Source organism: Oncorhynchus masou, chromosome 13, assembly GCF_036934945.1.
Source record: "Oncorhynchus masou masou isolate Uvic2021 chromosome 13, UVic_Omas_1.1, whole genome shotgun sequence".
NCBI lineage: Eukaryota > Metazoa > Chordata > Actinopteri > Salmoniformes > Salmonidae > Oncorhynchus > Oncorhynchus masou.
In genome coordinates this window covers 70,441,449-70,461,381 of record NC_088224.1, presented here as the reverse complement: position 1 = coordinate 70,461,381, position 19,933 = coordinate 70,441,449, and the positions used below count along the sequence as shown (strand labels likewise).

Here is a 19,933-nt window from a genome sequence, read left to right as displayed (position 1 = left end):
GATAGTGGATACGCTGTGGTGGGCTAGCATCCTTGCAGCATACAAACACAGCCTTGACGGAGTGGCCTATCTTTGGCGGTGTATACATAATATACATTAAGACAATATAGAGCCTGCAGCTGAACGGGGAACTGTGGATACCCTGCATGTGGAGGACTTAGTGCTCCTCCAGCCACTGAGCCTGTACATCTGGATCAGTTGTTAAACCACAGAGTTCTGGAGATCTCATTTAACTGAACAGGATACTCAACATTTACTTCTTACAGTTCATTTATTCAACATGCACACCGGCACAATGTACAGTGCAGGAGCCCTGTCAAGTGGTTTGAGTTTTCAATAGAGATCATTGTGAATGGTGAGAAGTGTTTCTGTCCAGATGCTTCTCTACTCTCTACTCTCTCCAGCCGAGGCGAGGTAAGGAGGGGGTTAGCAGGAGATTACCCAGGATATGATGTCCCTCCCTGGGATCATCTCTGAATGTTTGACGAGTGAGGGCTTTACCTCAGCAGACTGCCTTTATACCCCTTGAGATGTAGAATCAGAATGACTACTACCCCCTCACCAATAGGATCCAGCCTGCTAGCACAATACCAGAAACCACTCTGTTTAATAATGCTGGCTGAAATCTATTCACACCAGCTCCTCCATAAAAGCCATGGTGCCTGGAGCATTGCATTAGGTTAGCAAACCAATCAGAGAGGCAGCACTTATGAATTAGGATGGGCACTGTATTTGTTTGTGTGCCATTTTATAATAGTAACAAATATTTTAAAATAAATTCCCCATTCATTTGTGAGGTGGAAGACCTTCAGGAAAAAGACGATTGGGTAACCCCTGCACTCTCTGTAACGGCGTTCTTCGTTTGTTGAAAGAAAGTCGGACCGAAATGCAGCGTGTTGGTTACTCATGTTCTTTAATGGAACAAATGACGACACACGAAATAACTTATAAATACAAAAAACAACAAAACGGAACGTGAAACCTATTACAGCCTATCTGGTGAACACTACACAGAGACAGGAACAATCACCCACGAAATACAAAGTGAAACCCAGGCTACCTAAATACGGTTCCCAATCAGAGACAACGAGAATCACCTGACTCTGATTGAGAACCGCCTCAGGCAGCCAAACCTATACTAAACACACCCCTAATCAGCCACAATCCCAATAACTAAAAAACCCCACTAAGAAATACAACAAACATAACCCATGTCACACCCTGGCCTGACCAACTAATTAACTAAAACACAAAATACTAAGACCAAGGCGTGACAGAACCCCCCCCCCCTAAGGTGCGGACTCCCGGGCGCACCTCAAAACCATAGGGAGGGTCCGGGTGGGCGTCTGTCCATGGTGGCGGTTCCGGCTCGGGACGTGGACCCCACTCCATAAATGTCATAGTTCCTCCCCTTCGCGTCCTGGGATGATCCACCCTCGCCGCCGACCATGGCCTCATAGTCCTCACCCAGAACCCCACTGAACTGAGGAGCAGCTCGTGACTGAGGGGCAGCTCGGGACTGAGGAAGCTCGGGACTGAGGGGCAGCTCGGGACTGAGGGGCAGCTCGGGACTGAGGGGCAGCTCGGGACTGAGGGGCAGCTCAGCACTGAGAGGAAGCCCAGTACTGAGAGGAAGCCCAGTACTGAGAGGAAGCCCAGTACTGAGATGAAGCCCAGCCAGGCAGTTGAATCCGGCAGATCCTGGCTGACTGGCGGATCTGGAAGAGTCTGGTTAACTAGCGGATCTGGAAGAGTCTGGCTGACTGGCAGATCTGGAAGAGTCTGGTTGACGAGCAGATCTGGAAGAGTCTGGTTGACGGGCAGATCTGGAAGAGTCTGGTTTACTGGCAGATCTGGAAGCGTCTGGTTGACTGGCAGATCTGGAAGAGTCTGGCTGACTGGCAGATCTGGAAGAGTCTGGCTGACTGGCAGATCTGGAAGAGTCTGGCTGACTGGCAGATCTGGAAGAGTCTGGCTGACTGGCAGATCTGGAAGAGTCTGGCTGACTGGCAGATCTGGAAGAGTCTGGCTGACTGGCAGATCTAGAAGAGTCTGGCTGACTGGCAGATCTGGAAGAGTCTGGCTGACTGGCAGATCTGGAAGAGTCTGGCTGACTGGCAGATCTGGAAGAGTCTGGCTGACTGGCAGATCTGGAAGAGTCTGGCTGACTGGCAGATCTCGAAGAGTCTGGCTGACTGGCAGATCTGGAAGAGTCTGGCTGATTGGCAGATCTGGAAGAGTCTGGCTGTCTGGCAGATCTGGAAGAGTCTGATTGACTGGCAGATCTGGAAGAGTCTGGCTGACTGGCAGATCTGGAAGAGTCTGGCAGACTGACGGCTCTGGCTGCTTCATGCTGACTGGCGGCTCTGGCTGCTCCATGCTGACTGGCGGCTCTGGCTGCTCCATGCAGATTGACAGCTCTGGTGGCTTCTTGCAGACTGACAGCTCTGACTGTTCCATGCAGACTAACAGCTTTGGCAGCTCCTTGCCGACTGGCAGCTCCTTGCAGACTGGCAGCTCCTTGCAGCTTGGCAGCTCCTTGCAGACTGGCGACTCCATGCAGACTGGCAACTCCATGCAGACTGGCAACTCCATGCAGACTGGAAACTCTGGCTGCTCCAAGCAGACTGACAGCTCTGGCTGCCCCATGCAGACTGGCAGCTCTAGCTGCTCCATGCAGACTGGCAACTCTGGCTGCTCCATGCAGTCTGGCAGCTCTGGCTGCTCCATGCAGACTGGCAGCTCTAGCTGCTCCATGCAGACTGGCAGCTCTGGCTGCCCCATGCAGACTGGCAGCTCTAGCTGCTCCATGCAGACTGGCAACTCTGGCTGCTCCATGCAGACTGGCAGCTCTAGCTGCTCCATGCAGACTGGCAGCTCTGGCTGCTCCATGCAGACTGGCAGATCTAGCTGCTCCATGCAGACTGGCAGCTCTAGCTGCTCCATGCAGACTGGCAGCTCAGGCTGCTCCGAACAGGCGGGAGACTCCGACAGCGCAGGAGAGGGAGAAAGCGCTGGCTGCGCTGAACAGGCGAGGCGCACTTAAGGCCTGGTGCGTGGTACTGGAACTGGTGGTACTGGATCGAGGACACGCACAGGAAGCCTGGTGCGGGGAGCTACCATAGGAGGACTGGTGTGTGAAGGTGGCACAGGATAGACTGGACCGTGAAGGTGTACTGGAGAGCCTGAGAGCAGGACTGGCACAGGACGTGCAAGGCTAGGTAGGTACACAGGAGGCCTAGTGCGTGAGGCTGGCACATTTTTCACCAGCCGACTAACACGCACCTTAGGACTAGTATGGAGCGCTGACCCAGGTGCCATTAAATCCCCGACATGCTCCGTCGGACGAATCTTATACCTAAAGCACCAAACTAGCAACTCCCTCATTACTCTCTCCTCCAATTTCCCCATTAACTCCTTCACAGTCTCTGCTTCGCTCACCTCCAACACCGGTTCTGTTCTCCTCCTTGGCTCCTCACGATAAACAGGGAGAGTTGGCTCAGGTCTGTCTCCTGACTCAGCCAATCTCCCTCTGAGCCGCCCCCCAAGAAATTTTTGGGGCTGATTTTCTGGTTTCGCTCTGTGCCGCCGTGTCACTCTTTTCGACTCCATTATCCTATAGCCCTCTTCGCACTGCTCCAGCGAATCCCAGGCGGGCTCCGGCACTCTCTCTGGGTCGGCCGCCCACCTGTCTATTTCTTCCCACGTCGTATACTCCAATCCTCTGCTGTCCATAACGTCCTCCCTTCGCTGCTCCAGCTGCCTGTTAACACGCTGCTCGGTCCGTGTGTGGTGGGTGATTCTGTAACAGCGTTCTTCGTTTGTCGAAAGAAAGTCGGACCGAAATGCAGCGTGTTGGTTACTCATGTTCTTTAATGGAACAAATGACGACACACGAAATAACTTATAAATACAAAAAACAACAAAACGGAACGTGAAACCTATTACAGCCTATCTGGTGAACACTACACAGAGACAGGAACAATCACCCACGAAATACAAAGTGAAACCCAGGCTACCTAAATACGGTTCCCAATCAGAGACAACGAGAATCACCTGACTCTGATTGAGAACCGCCTCAGGCAGCCAAACCTATACTAAACACACCCCTAATCAGCCACAATCCCAATAACTAAAAAACCCCACTAAGAAATACAACAAACATAACCCATGTCACACCCTGGCCTGACCAACTAATTAACTAAAACACAAAATACTAAGAACAAGGCGTGACACTCTCAGTCTCTTTACTTTAAAAAGGTTAACACAGCTGCTTTAAAACCTACTTTTTAATGCACTTCACAATAACCTTTGGTTAAGTAAATGTTGGTGTACCTGTTGACAGTTGACAGTATAGCACTGAAAAGAGGTTAGGCTTTATCACACCCATGACACAATGCTTTCATAGATTGTGGCTCATCTCTCCCCTGAACTCTGCAGGGACTTAAAGTCCCTTAGTCCTACATCTTTTATATAAGAACACTGAAAAGATTGACAATGTGAACTCTCTAAGCACCCCCTTTCTTTTTCTCTTTGTTTGTTTGTTTGTTTGTTTGTTTCTTCCTTTCTTTCTTTCTCTGAGATAGAGCAGTAGATACAAAATGTGGAGGACTGGCCAGCTCTACACCAGAGATGTACAAACGACTCTGTGGTTTCATGCTTTACCATGGCATTTGCTCCTCCTCAACACAAAACCATATTTAGGCCTTGAACCACTGGCTCTATAGCCTGTTGCTAGGCTACACCAAGGAAATGCAAAGAAAAAAAGAAAACACTTATCAAGCAGAGAAAAATCTAGCAGGGCATGAAAGCATTACACTGTGGAAATGAAAAGCTACATTCTACATGAACTGGGAGCCACACAAAGAGGAAACGGTGCATAAACAACTTGTTCAGAATGGAACCCCACAGAATGTTTCCCTTAGCTTCATAAAGGGAAGTGGAGAGGCCACATGGAGGGATGGCTGCTTGTGTGGATCAATGGAAAATGGCAGCTTGAGAGCTGTATGTTTACACATTCATTTGGATAACACCATTCACACACATCACAGGAGTGCACTGTGTGGTGCTCGGGGCAGGGAGGAACTAGCTTAAGTAGTCCTCAATTTGTTCCTAACAGGAATCCCTGTGAAGTCCAATGAAGAGTTCTCTAAGTACAATGTAAAGCTATGGTCCATAACATTATATTTCAATCTCTATGGGCCTCAGGCATACAAGGATATTCTGGTCATGACACTCATGTTACCCTCTGTTACGAATATATGTTTTATACTTGAACAGAGTAAAATGCCAACAGAAGGTGCGGTTCTGCAGCTTAGAGTAATGCAATGTGACGCTTTGCAGGCCAGGTTAACAAGGCCCCTGTGACATGGTATTTAGAAGAGTAGTGAACAGCAAGAAAGCTCTATTACATCCTACCAGCATGCACTGCAGAAATCATGTCAAACCCAAGTTTAAGTCCTGTCTCTCGGAAATCACTGAGGACTTTATGAAAACGTCTGCGCTGCCGCATTCATTAAACTGTGAAGTGAAGAATAATTGGTATACAATGAAAAACACAACACACCATTTTAACAACCACCTGTTTTTACAAATTGCATTCTCACTGTAAGTTGGCTGACACCCATGGGAGTTGAACCCCAATACTATAACTACAGTATCATCTGTGATTCTCTGTAGAGACCATATAAGATCATTCAACAGTCTCCTCAGAGTTTTGTCCTAATCCAAGGACAATCATAAAACATCAGACATACATGTAGGATCTTTTGCACCAGTTTGCTACAGCAGGAAAATAATCCTGCCGCAACAGGACATGTGAATTAATATATAGATTATAATTAATGAAAAAATGAAACAATTTCAAACTTCTGAAGCCTTTTTAAACTTCAAAATACACTACAGGATGAAAATGTCCTATTGCATGAAAGTTCTCCTGCAACAGGGTGATAAAATTAAGATCCTACATCTGTATAAGCTGAAAAACAGCTTCTATCTCAAGGCCATCAGACTGTTAAACAGCCACCACTAACATTGAGTGGCTGCTGCCAACACACTGACACTGACTCAACTCCAGCCACTTTAATAATGGGAATTGATGGGAAATGATGTAAATATATCACTAGCCACTTTAAACAATGCTACCTTATATAATGTTACTTACCCTACATTATTCATCTCATATGCATACGTATATACTGTACTCTATATCATCGACTGCATCCTTATGTAATACATGTATCACTAGCCACTTTAACTATGCCACTTTGTTTACATACTCATCTCATATGTATATACTGTACTCGATACCATCTACTGTATCTTGCCTATGCTGCTCTGTACCATCACTCATTCATATATCCTTATGTACATATTCTTTATCCCCTTACACTGTGTATAAGACAGTAGTTTAGGAATTGTTAGTTAGATTACTTGTTGGTTATTACTGCATTGTCGGAACTAGAAGCACAAGCATTTTGCTACACTCGCATTAACATCTGCTAACCATGTGTATGTGACTAATAAAATTTGATTTGATTTGATTTGGTATAAAAGTACAAATACTGGGACACAGTATAGTAGCATGTCATTGATACAGAAGATCCTATACAGAAAGTTCCCCCCTCTTCTGTGGTGTGAAATATTCCAAATGGACAATAAAAAAAACTTAGAAATAGGGGCTAGACCTCCTTCATATCACAGACCACTCACTCACCTTGTAGACCTGATTGTGCAGTTGATGAGACACTCAGACTCTCTACTCCCTCTACTCAGACACACAAAATGGCCTCCGGAGCTTTCCAGCACCAGCATGAAAGGGACCTGATTACTTCTCTAGTGCCTGAGTGGAAATCAAACAGCCCATACTGTACCACCACCCACCACCACCTCCTCCACTGTAGGAGCCTGCAGTGTGACATGCCATGGGACATGTACTGTACGTATGGTACATCTTGATGGTCTGGCTTTGAATGAATTGGGATGACTTCATGTTAGCTCTGGAAGTACATTGTCAGCTATGCAAGTGCATTTGCCCCTTCCCTGTGTGTTAGTAGATAATGAAAGCAGGACCTATGGAGTACTTCAATAGCGTAGATTTTCATTCAAACGTTTGAGGGAACTATGCTTGCAAATATTTATAGAAATCTATTATGAGGTCTGGGTTTAGCTGGCAAACAACAATCCCAAAAAATATAAAATAATGAATGGCAGTTGTCAATCCTGCAGTTACTCTGCAATATAAATACCATATTTAGTTATCTCTAAATGTCACCTCCCGATGCTGCCAATAACTTTTGGCCAACATTAGGCTTCAATAGACATTTTAAAAGCCCCAACCCATCCCAGACGTCACATCCTATTTCTCTCACTGCCAGTTTATCAGAAATGTATTATCTTCTAAATGGACTTTCTTTCACTGATGAATTAATTTGCTGATCCTAGTACATTGTCTCCATGTGTCCTTATATGAACAAACCTGAGCTATCTACAATGCAGGAGAGACAGATTTTTGTTTTGTTTTTGAGTTTATTTGAACAACCATATTATACATAAAAAAATCTTACCAATAGCAACACACTTCTCCCATAAAAGTGAAAAGAATAGGAACTGAGCTACATACAGTACTGTAGAAGATCCAGCACTAAAAGGTATGTACACAGGTGGGCCATCTGACACTGTAAATAAACTGACCTCCATCCATATCATAAGCAGTGGTGACCCATCATTGAGGCCAGGTGGGCAGTTATTATTATTATTATTATATTTTTTGTTCTGTTCTGCATGATATTTTGGCATTAATATGTGTCACATATCAGTTTGCAAACATTTTTTTTCAACTATTGAGCTAATAAAGCCACATACAAACATGTTTTGCTTTCACTCATGGGGACACTAAGTCACCACAAAATGTAAGGGAGGGCAAAACAATTCAAGCCCCTTGGGTGCTGCCATATATTTACATTAGAAGTGCCCATCCATGAAGGCTCAAGGTCATTGGCCACAGATAAAATGATGTCAAATCACATTATATCTACCGTAGCTTTGATTAGACTGATCATACTTTCAAAATCTTAGCTAGCAAGCTAGACAAGCAGTCTTCATCATGAATCACATCGACAATCTACTGGCAAATCCTTTTCAATCATTGTCATACGAAGAGAAATTATAATAAAACGTATTGGTGCTCATTGGACATTACACAAAGTCAGACAGCTAACGACAACATCAGATGAGCTAACATTAGTAACCTAACCAATTCTCTATATTATTAACTGGTATACGACTCCTTGCCGTTACTCAAGTTATAACGCGTTAGTTGCTTACTGGACCCTGGCAATCTATGTGAAATGTTAACTAGTTAACGAACTAACCACTATCTGTGAACTAATGTTTTCCCTTTACAGTATGTGGTTAATTTTCAGAATGAGAGAATTAGGTGAAAATGAGGCGTTGTTTGTTAAACAAGTGGATTCAGGGATCAAGTGTAGCTGGAGCTGAGCCTGGTTTAAGCTGGATGCCACTATAGAGGTGAAAGGAACACTGCACACTTTCTCTCTTTCTCACTTGTTCAATCCAGTGGATAAAAGGGTTATGCCAGGTGTACTCTCTGCCTGAAAGAGATCAGGTATGCCAACAAAAGGTAAAAAGTGCAAAAAGTATACAATGTAATCATGTGCAGTTTAGGCACAAAATATAGTTTTTGTGGTGTTGAACTTGACAGTAACACTTGTGTGAGTGAGGAGGGTTTATTTCATTTTTTACTCAGTGAAAGTTATTTTTGCACACACTTGATCGATGTCTACAGTACTACAGTGGCCACTATAATAGAGCAAAAATAGAATGCATGGTTGTTTCATTCTATTTCTACTTTAAGATGTTTTTTTTCCCCAAGTGCAATATTTAGATGTGTGTGGTCACAAGCATCCTATTATAACGGCTGTCATGATAACTGCAATATCAGTGTATTGTTTTTTTCTCATGACTTGAGTGTCATTTGCAGTAAAGTCTAGGCAACAAATAACATTGGATGCTTCCTTTCCGCTGACAGCCAGTTGTAGCCGTGGTAAGAATTCACTCCATGGTGCTGAAAAGAAAGCTCTGCAGTTGGGACAATTGTCTTGGCCCTAACAGTTTGTGGGAACCATTTGTCACCGTTATAGTGCAATTGATGTATTGTTTAGTGTTGTGTTGTGTAGTTGCTTTGCTGGCATGCATCTAAAAAATAATATATATATATATAGTATATATATATATATATATATATATATATATATATATATATATATATATATATATATACACGGTCAATGTTTCCAGGCCTACAAAGATGGATGTGATTGTGATTTGATGGGGGAGATGTAAAGGGCATTATAATGTGAATGTGATGACAGCGTGCGCAGGTTGATATAAGGCTGCATGGCGATGCTGATAAGATAGCAGAGAGCCAAGCGACCAACATGTCTCCTCCATCCTCACAGATCAAACATGTGACAGGTGTCACTGAAAGCACAGTGTAGGTCGTCCGCCATTTCACCTATCAGCAGGACAATCTGATTAAGACTGCCTGCCCGCAGTCTCTCCCTCTCTCTTCCTCTCTCCCAAACTCTCTCACCCACTCTCTTTCTCGTTGTACAACACTACTGCAGACCCACACAAGCAAGCATGCACACGCGTACACACAGGCGAAGGGTGAGAGTGAACAAAGCGTGGACATACAGTACCTTGGGTGTTGTCTAGGTTCAAGGTGGTGGGTGCGGGGATCGTGGTAGGAGCATCTAGATGGAAAACATACAAAATAAAGACATGAATAAGAAATAAAGAAAGTGTGAGAAGCCATTAAGGATGGGGTCATGCAAGTATGGAAGTGGCAGGATTGGGAAAGTGTCAAATCTCTAAGTAACTACTGTAGTACCACTATAGAGATAATGATTTAGGTTCTGTATTGTATGCTGTGTATGGTTTTCCCTCAGGAAGGACGTTGCTTTTCCAGAATTGCCTTTTTCATCTGTAAACTGTGTTAACGCGTCATTGATGGCTTTTCTAGTGATAGTGAAGGCAATATCAGAGCATAGATAATGCACAGTGCTTGATATGAGGTCATTCCAACCTTACTTAAATCTCTACTCATCAACAATAGGCCAAAATGTTGGCATGAACACATCAAATTAAAAAATGTGTATACTCATACCGTAGTTTGAAAAACAAACCTAATGTGTCCAATATTGCTCAGAAACATTCAATGGGTAGTTGGGAAGTCATAAATGAACATATTAAGTGATTATTTCCAGTAATTAAGTTAAGCAGTGCATTAAGCAACTCTGGCACACTCCCCTGCAGTTCTTCTGCACCCCTTGCAACAGTAACAGACTGATAGTGTACTGATGATGAGGCCTTTCATAACACCACAAACAAAATAATGAGAATGACAAAATGGAGGCCAATACAGGTATGCAGCGGTGCTAAGAGGCTTGAAAGCTTCCCTGCCACAGGGAATATCTGCCTGCTTTTGGCACAGAGAGAGATAGCGCCGGCCCCTTGCTGGGGACAAGTCACAGCGGGAGAAATTGGCTGGCCGTCTCCATGCCTTTACTGTCTGTGCCCATCAGAAGTCCACAGTAGGGGACCACACACTTCCAAACTAATGATAAAACATCAAGGGCGGCATAATGTTGCTGCTGGGGAAGGAGGGGGAAAGGGGAGGAGAGGTGAGGAAGGGGATATCAGGAACAGATTCTCCGCAAACAATATTTATGGGGGATTTCTTCTTTCTCTGTGACCGAAGGCGGTCTGATAGCTGAAATGTCAGAGTCTGAGAAATAGGGTATGCAGGCCAGGGATAAGAGGCTGCCACAAAGGCCTGGATGGGATGTGGCACATATAATAGTCTAGCAAACAAGTATTCTCCATGGGCAATTTGCAGGCTGGATGACTTGGCTCCACATTATGATTGCTGAAATATGAATATATTTGAAGGGGGCATATTTTCAGGGTGCATTTCTATTTGTAAGAAAACTGAAACAACATGGGAGAAATTGTTTAACTATGCCCTCTTAAACCTGGCAGCTAATAAACATTATTTTTCTTCACCTTTTAGCAATTCTATATACATTGCTTTATATGCACAGTTGCTTCATCATTGGACAAAGGAGATTTCTGACTCAAACAAATACTCCATAAAGTACTACAGTACAACCATGTCCTCAGATGGATTTTTCAAAACACATTAAACTATGTTTTCTCTTGACACTGTATGACTGGGTTATTGATTTGCAGCCTGATGTTTCATCTGTTATTCTGTTCTATGGTGCAGAGATGGGTGATGGCCAGAATCTGTGTGATTCAACACGTTTGTTTTCACAGCAGCCCTTCATCCAACTCAGGGTCAACAGAGCCATATTTGAGCATGCTTTCTGACTAGGCTTGACACACAGATGGCTGCATGGGAATCTTTGACCTCATGGTCGTGTAGGAAATCTTTGGGTCAGGGAGTCAACTGCATTACAAACCCTTGAGCAAAATACATAATTGATCTCCTGCCAACAGCCAGTATGTGTGAGTTATAGCACCAGGTCAGCTTTGTACAATGAATAGAGTTTCGTGGGAGACTAGCTGGGAGCCTGTTTTGGACCTGTTTACTCCCACACTGCACTTAAACCAACCATGGAGCAGCATTCACAGCCTACTGAAAACAGCTCAGAACCAGCAGAGGCCAACAAGCCTATCTACCTTCTCTCTCACCCTTAGACCAGAATACAACTGACAACTAAACAGGGTCTGTTATTTACTGTAGACTTGCCCTTCTAGTGCCGGAGTACACAGAGAGGTCACAGAGAGGTCACAATATTTCTGTTCTGTTAGGGATGGAGTGTTTCTTAGTACAGTGCTAGGCTGAGGGAAGATGAGAGTAGAAAACGGTACATTCCCATGCTCAGAAAGTAGCATACATGAATATCTAATATGTCTAGAATAGCACTCACATTGATTTACATACTGTACTCTCCTGTTGCCCTTCAGTAGTTAGGAGTGTTCCTGGTCATCTAGCTTTGACATGGTACAACTACTGTACATAGTCCACAGACAGATCCACGTTAATGAACATCAGGGACATACTAAGAGCAGCTGTGGATTCCAACACTAGACACTAATGGGCTCCTCCAGGGCCTAATACAAGTAGAAAACAGGATATTGTACACAGAAAAAGCCACCCAGCATTCTCTTCACCTAGAGACACACCTGCTAATCTGACACATCTGTGGTTCTCATCATGCTTACCCCTAGACATAGCCATGCTCAGAAACACACACTCGTTAAGCTAGTGTACAGTAGCTAGCATGATTAGTCAGGCAAAACAATCGTCTTATGGACCAACAGCATGGCTTATTTTGTTTGGCATCTAATCCTGTGGAATAATAGAACTGGGAATCTCAAACATAATTAAACAGCATTATTAGCACCTTTTTCAAATCTCCAGTGTCTCATTAATGCTCTAACTAGAGGAATAGAGACTGCACTGATAGCTCTGATAACACCAAATATATGCTGTTTCTAATGTTGAGGTGGTAAAAGATTGCAAAGCTGCACTTAAAATGTAAAATGGGATATTTCACTGTGCAAAAGGCATACAAATAGTTAATTCTTCTACAATGCATGTACAGCTCACACATGCTAGCATGTTTGCTACACCAGCAAACACACATTTTCACCATGGAAATTCATTAATGAGTCTTCTTTGCGTGTACCGTAGTTCGTCCAGTTTATCTCTGTTGAGTAAGGAGCAGGTTGTTCCTTCAAAGAAATGTAGGAAAATGCAATATGGAGACATGAGGAGAGTCTAGATGAAGAGACACCTACTATAGAACTTGATTATGTATGGGAGAGGAGTAAATCTCCAAAACAAATAGTCAGCACACATTCCACATCAAATCAACGTGCTACAACAAGTATGAACGTAAAAGACAAAAGAACATATATCAAAAGATGGTGTGTATGGAAAATGCTTTCTATCCTGGCTGTTTCACTTTCTCACAAGCTCCAAACTGAAGCTAAATCTATTTGGAACTGCTAGATGTGTGTTGTTCAAAACCCCAAATAATCATAATCCAAAACAAAGGATCCATCTGGAAGCAAGGCTACAGCCTGATTCCCAAACCTCAAATATTTTCCTGTAGATACTGTACTGTGCATTCGGAAAGTTTTCAGACCCGTTTACGTTTTCCATATTTTGTTACGTTACAGCCTTATTCTAAAATGTATTAAATATCTTTTTTTCTCATCAATCTACAAACAATACCCCATAATGACAAAGCAAAAACTGTTTTTTAAAAACATTTGGCACATTCAATTGATTGGACATGATTTGGAAAGTCACACAACTGTCTATATAAGGTCCCACAGTTGACAGTGCATGTCAGAGCAAAAATCAAGCCATGAGGTAGAAGGAACTGTCCGCTGAGCTCTGAGACAGAATTGTGTCGAGGCACAGATCTGGGAAAGGGTACCAAAAATATTTCTGCAGCATTGAAGGTCTTCAAGAACACAGTGGACTCCATCATTCTTAAATGGAAGAAGTTTGGAACCACCAAGACTCTGTGGAGATGGGGGAATCTTCCAGAAGGACCAATCAGAAGGACCAATCAGGCCTTTATGGTAGAGTGGCCAGATGGAAGCCCCTCCTCAGTAAAAGACACATGACAGCCTGCTTGGAGTTTGCCAAAAGGCACCTAATGACTCTCACACCATGAGAAAAAAAGATTATCTGGCCTGATGAAACAAAGATTGAACTCTTTGTCCTGAATGCCAAGCTTCACGTCTGGAGGAAACCTGGCACCATCCCACCGGTGAAGCATGGTGGTGGCTGCATCATGCAGTGGGGATGTTTTTCAGCGGCAGGGACTGGGAGACTAGTCAGGATCGAGGGAAATCTGAACGTAGCAAATCACAGAGAGATACTTGATGAAAAACTTCTCAAATCAAATTGTATTGGTCACCTATACATGGTTAGCAGATGTTAATGTGAGTGTACCAAAATGCTTGTGCTTCTAGTTCCAACATTGCAGTAATATCTAACAAGTAATCTAAAAATGACCAACAACTACCAAATACACACAAATCTAAAGGGGGGGAATGAGAATATGTACATATAAGTATATGGATGAGCGATGGCCAAGCGGCATAGGCAAGGTGCAGTAGATGGTATAACATACAGTATATACATTGTGATATGAGTAATGTAAGATACGTAAACATGACTAAAGTGGCAATATTTAAAGTGGCATTGTTTAAAGTGACTAGTGATCCATTTATTAAAGTGTCCAATGATAGGGTCTCAATACAGTATATACATGTGATATGAGTAATGTAAGATATGTAGACATTATTAAGGTGGCATTATTTAGAGTGGCATTGTTTAAAGTGAGTAGTGATCTATTTATTAAAGTGTCCAGTGATTGGGTCTCAATATAGCAGCAGCCTCTCTGAGTTAGTGATTGCTGTTTAGCAGTCTGATGGCCTTGAGATAGAAGCTGTTTCTCAATCTCTCGGTCCCAGCTTTGATGCATCTGTACTGACCGCGCCATCTGGATGATAGCGGTGTGAACAGGCAGTGGCTCGGGGGGTTGTCATTGATGATCTTTTTGGCCTTCCTGTGACATCGGGTACTGTCGGTGTCCTGGATGGCAGGTAGTTTGCCCCCGGTGATGCAGTATGCATACCGCATCACCCTCTGGAGAGCCTTGCGGTTGAGGACAGTGCAGTTGCCGTACCAGGCTGTGCTACAGCCCGACAGGATGCTCTCGATTGTGCATCTGTAAAAGTTTGTCAGGGTTTCAGGTGACAAGGCACATTTTTTCAGCCTCCTGAGGTTGAAGAGGCGGTGTTGCTGTCTGTGTGGGTGGACCATTTCAGTTTGTCTGTGATGTGTACGCCGAGGAACTTAAAACTTTCCACCTTCTCCACTGCTGTCTCTTCGATGTGGATAGGGGGGTGCTCCCTCTGCTGTTTCCTGAAGTCCACGATCATCTCCTTTGTTTTGTTGACATTGAGTGAGAGGTTGTTTTCCTGACACCACACTCTGAGTGCCCTCACCTCCACCCTGTAGGCTGTCCCATCGCTGTTGGTGATCAAGCCAACTACTGTTGTGTCGTCTGCAAACTTGATGATTGAGTTGGAGGCACAGTCGTGGATGAACAGAGAGTACAGGAGAGGGTTGAGCCCACACCCCTGAGCACACACCCCAGTGTTGAGGGTCAGCGAAGTGACCTGGGGGCGGTCCGTCAGAAAGTTCAGGACGCAGTTGCACAGGGAGGGGTTGAGACCCAGGGCCTCCAGCTTGATGATGAGCTTGGAGGGTATTATGGTGTTGAATGCTGAGCTGTAGTCAATGAACAGCATTCTTACATAGATAATATTTTTGTCCAGATGGGATAGGGCAGTGTGCAGTGCGATGGCGATTGCGTAATCTGTGGACCTCTTGAGGCGTTATGCAAACTGAAGTGGGTCTAGGGTGGCCGGTAAGGTGGTGGTGATATGATCCTTGACTTGTCTCTCAAAGCACTTCCTGATGACAGAAGTGAGTGCTGCGGGGTCATTTAGTCATTTAGTTCAGTTATCTTTGCCTTCTTGGGTACTGGAACAATGGGTAGCCATTTTGAAGCATATGGGGACAACAGACTGGGATTGGGCGTGATTTAATATGTCTGTAAACACACCAGCCAGCTGGTCTCCGCATGCTCTGGGCCAGCAGGCTTGTGAGGGTTAACATGTTTAAATGTTTTACTCGCGTCGGCCACTGACAAAGGAGATGGGGGGCCGCAGTCTTTCTTAGCGGGTCACGACAGTGGAACTGTATTATCCTCAAAGCGTGCAAAGAAAGTGTTTAGTTTGCCTGGAAGCGTGACATCGCTATCCGTGACGTGGCTGTTTTTGTTTTTGTAGTCCGTGATTTCCTGTAGACCCTGCCACATACGTCTCGTGTCTGGGCCATTGAATTGCGACTCCACCTTCTCCATGTACCGGCATTTTGTTGGTTTGATTGCCTTGGGGAGGGAATAACTACACTGTTTATATTCAGCCATATCACCAGACCTCTTTCCATGGTTAAATGCGATGGATCGCACTTTCAGTTTTTGCCGCCATCCATCCACGGTTTTAGGTTTTAATTGGGTAGGTTTTAATTGTCACAGTGGGTATGACATCGCCAATGCACAAATTTATAAACATACTCACCGAGTCAGCGTATAGATCAATGTTGTTCCCTGAGGTTGACCAGAACATATTCCAGTCCACGTGATCAAAACAAGTTTGGAGCATGGCTTCCTATTGGTCAGACCAGCGTTGAATGTTTCTCGTCACTGGTACATCCTGTTTGAGTTTCTGACTATAAGCCGGGACAAGCAAGATGGCGTCGTGGTCGGATTTGCTGAAGGGAGGGGGGGGGGGGGCTTTGTATACATCGCAGATGTTAGAGTAGCAGTGGGCGAGAGTATTAGCCCTACCTGTCGTGCAATCAATATGCTGATAAAATGTAGGTAACATTGATCTCAAATTAGCTTTGTTAAATTCCCCAGCTATATTAAATGCAGCCTCCGGGTATATAGTTTCCAGTTTATATAGTCCAGTGAAGTTCCTTGAGGGCCGTCTTGGTGTTCGCTTGAGTGGGTGGGGGATGTACACAGCTGTGACTATAACTGATGAGAGTGCTGAGGTCCAAAGTGTTCAGGGCCTCAGACTGGGGCGAAGGTTCACCTTCCAACAGGACAACGCCCCAAAGCACACAGCCAAGACAACGCAGGAGTGGCTTCGGACAAGTCTCTGAATGTCCTTGTGTGGCCCAGCCAGAGCCCGGACTTGAACCTGATCGAACATCTCTGGAGAACATCTCACAATTATCTCTGAAGATAATTGTGCAACGACGCTCCCCATCCAACCTGACAGAGCTTGAGTGGATCTGCAGAGAAGAATGGGAGAAACTCCCCAAATACAGGTGTGCCAAGCTTGTAGCGCTTAATTTTTAATACATTTCCAAAAATTTATAAAAAACTGTTTTTCCTTTGTCTTCATGGGGTATTGTGTGTAGATTGATGAGGGGGAAAAAACTATTGAATACATTTTATAATAAGGCTGTAACGTAACAAAATGTGGAGAAGTCAAGGGGTCTGAATACTTTCCAAAGGCACTGTAACTGTATGACAGTGACATTAGAGAGGGAGTTTGAATCATGCCTCTAATGGATGAGAGTGGATAGTGCGCCAATTACGAGTTCAGTCATAAAATGAAACCCTTAATAGGCCTGGACTGTTATTTAATAGGACGTGCCATCCATTTGATGGGAGATAATTACTAGGGGACTAAGAGGGACAAACAGACGTCACCATCTGCCTAAGAGCACTTACAGAAATACAATCTCAGAGTGGCATTGCTATAAGTGCCATAGTAACCTAAGTCAGAGGGCCATACATGTTAGAGTGAGGATTTTCTGTCAGTGTTAGTCAGAATAAATCTGTTAGTCAGAGCCATCTGTTACTATGTTACAGTGCGTCAGTGATATGGTTTCTGTGATGTATTCAAATAGAGAAACCTGTAATCAGTGAACTGACTCATGAGAAGCTTCAATGGAAAATGTAGCAAATTCCAATGAGTGGTTAAGATTACCTAATGGCAACAAATCTACTAGACACATCTGTACACGCTGTGAACATGAAAACCTGGATCAGCAATACAGACCACCTTGCCTGGACTCATCTCCAAATATAGATAGAATCACAGAACAAACTACAGGCGACAGTAGCCACGATGCCCCGTATAACAGTACGTACCGTATACAAAGAGGATGTAGTCATCGTAGGCCTCTCCCACGGCGTTGGAGGCCACACAGCGGTACGTGCCGTTGTACGACTTGTTGAGGTTTTCGATGAAGAGGTCAGAGCCGGTGATCACGGTGTGAGACGGCACATCATCATCCACTCTGAGCCAGCTGATCTGATGGGGCCTGGAGGACACAAATACCAACCACATCAGAAAGACCCTGCACGACCCCCGTCAATAGACAAAATTTCACTCTAAAGGTCAGAACTCAGATCAGTGTGGGAGAGCCATTGGCAGGTTCCGTCTAATGATGTATTATACACAGAACACACTACCAATTGGTAACATTTAAATGCTACAATGCATTGGAAAGGTTAGGGGAGTGCTTTGGCTGACAGAAAGGGGATATAGGAAGCCTGGAAGTGTCATGTAGCTGTCTATGTTGGTATTTTTCAGGACAGAGTGCTGTACTGTTAACTAGTATTACATGATATGTGTGGATGGATGGATACTCACTGTGGTTTGCCTTTTGCTATGCACGTCAGCTCTAGATTCTCTCCCTCTCTTGTTAAACCTTCAGGGAATGCCTGAACAATCTTCACTTCTGGTTGATCTGAAAGTAGGCAGATGGTATTTTCACATACACATTGTCTACAAGCAGTACACACTTTCTAATTCATATCATACTCACAGCTATAGCAATGTCAACCTATCTCAACCTGATTCATGCTTTTAGTCACTCTATAAAAAGGCTGTATACTGTATATTCAAACCAGTGAAAGAGACATTTGTCAGTGAGCTATAATATAATAATAAATATAACATATACAGACAGGTTTCTCAAAAGCAACTTCTAGTCATGCACAGATACATGTAGGTGGTCGCGAGAATTGAACCCACTACCGGGGCATTAATAGCACCATGCTCTACAAACTAAGCTACAAAGGACCATGCTATAAAGCATTGGAGAGTTTAGAGGAGTGCTTTGGCAGGCTACAATAGTGTCATTACACCATTACTTATATTATTACTCTTGTATGACCAGTATATTTTCAGCTCAACTCCACCGACTAAGGCTTTGAGTGGAATAGGACTACATAATCCTAGCTATCAAAGGAACATAGCCCCATGGTTAAACAGAGAAAAGGGCTATGTGTTCAGACAATCTATCTAACCTTAAAGTAAAATAGATATTTTTTCTTTCTCTTATCTATGTTAGCAAAAGATTGCCAAAATGTCAAGCGGTTCTAGTTGAGCTTTCCCTTTAGCCTAGAAAGGTTAGGCAAAGCACTCGTCTCTTTTAATAAATGAATATTCTACATAGACTACCAAAGGTTAGCGTAACCTTTCTCTGATGATCTACACTGTGTATGGACGGCTGTTCTACCTCTTCAACCAATAAATCGTTTGAGGAAATAGCAAATCTCATTTGACACAAGACTAGAGCAAAGGTAACTTTTACCTGGAGGTGATAATATTATATTCCAGGAGATGTATTGTAAAGCCAATCTCTAACTCTGGACTGCCAGGTATTTTAACTAGATACAGAATTGATGATCTAATTCATTCATATGGAGTGCCTTCAGAAGGTATTCATACCCCTTGACTTACTCCTCATTTTGTTGCATTACAGCATGATAATTGTAGAAAAATTTGCTAAACAAATCAAAAACATATTTTCAGTTTGATATTATGGGGTATTGTGTGTAGATGGATGAGAAAAAGGCTGTAACACAACAAAATGTGGAATAAGTTAAAGGGTATGAATACTTTCTGAAGGCCCTGTATCCCCCCTCTGTGATAGCCATCGGGACTGCGAGAGTCAATAACATTCTATTTCCAGGCCATGCCTGCTTCACTTCTGGGTCACTCACATAGCACTTCCAGGTATCTCTGTGCCCGGAGGTCCTTCACGGCTGGGTGGTCGATGATGCAGCTGACTGGCGCTCCGTCGTCCTCCTTGGACACGGTGAGTCTCAGTCTACTGGTGACTGTGAACATCCCGTCGTAGGTCTCATCCACCGTCATCTTGCCTAGGAACAATAAAATACACACAAGTGTGAGGGGAAACAACGTCTATAGAGATGTCTTAACTCACAACAGATGATCAGATTATTCACATTGACACAAC

At 43.9% G+C, this 19,933-nt stretch overlaps 1 protein-coding gene across 1 annotated transcript in view; it reads right to left on the bottom strand.

The window, feature by feature from the left end:
• The window catches only part of cadm1b (cell adhesion molecule 1b), a 181,634-nt gene that overhangs the window by 18,288 nt on the left and 143,413 nt on the right, over positions 1 to 19,933 (bottom strand). The window contains 3 exon segments of the mRNA XM_064984936.1: positions 17,814 to 17,986; positions 18,319 to 18,415; positions 19,677 to 19,835. Coding sequence (XP_064841008.1) covers positions 17,814 to 17,986; positions 18,319 to 18,415; positions 19,677 to 19,835 — 429 coding nt within the window.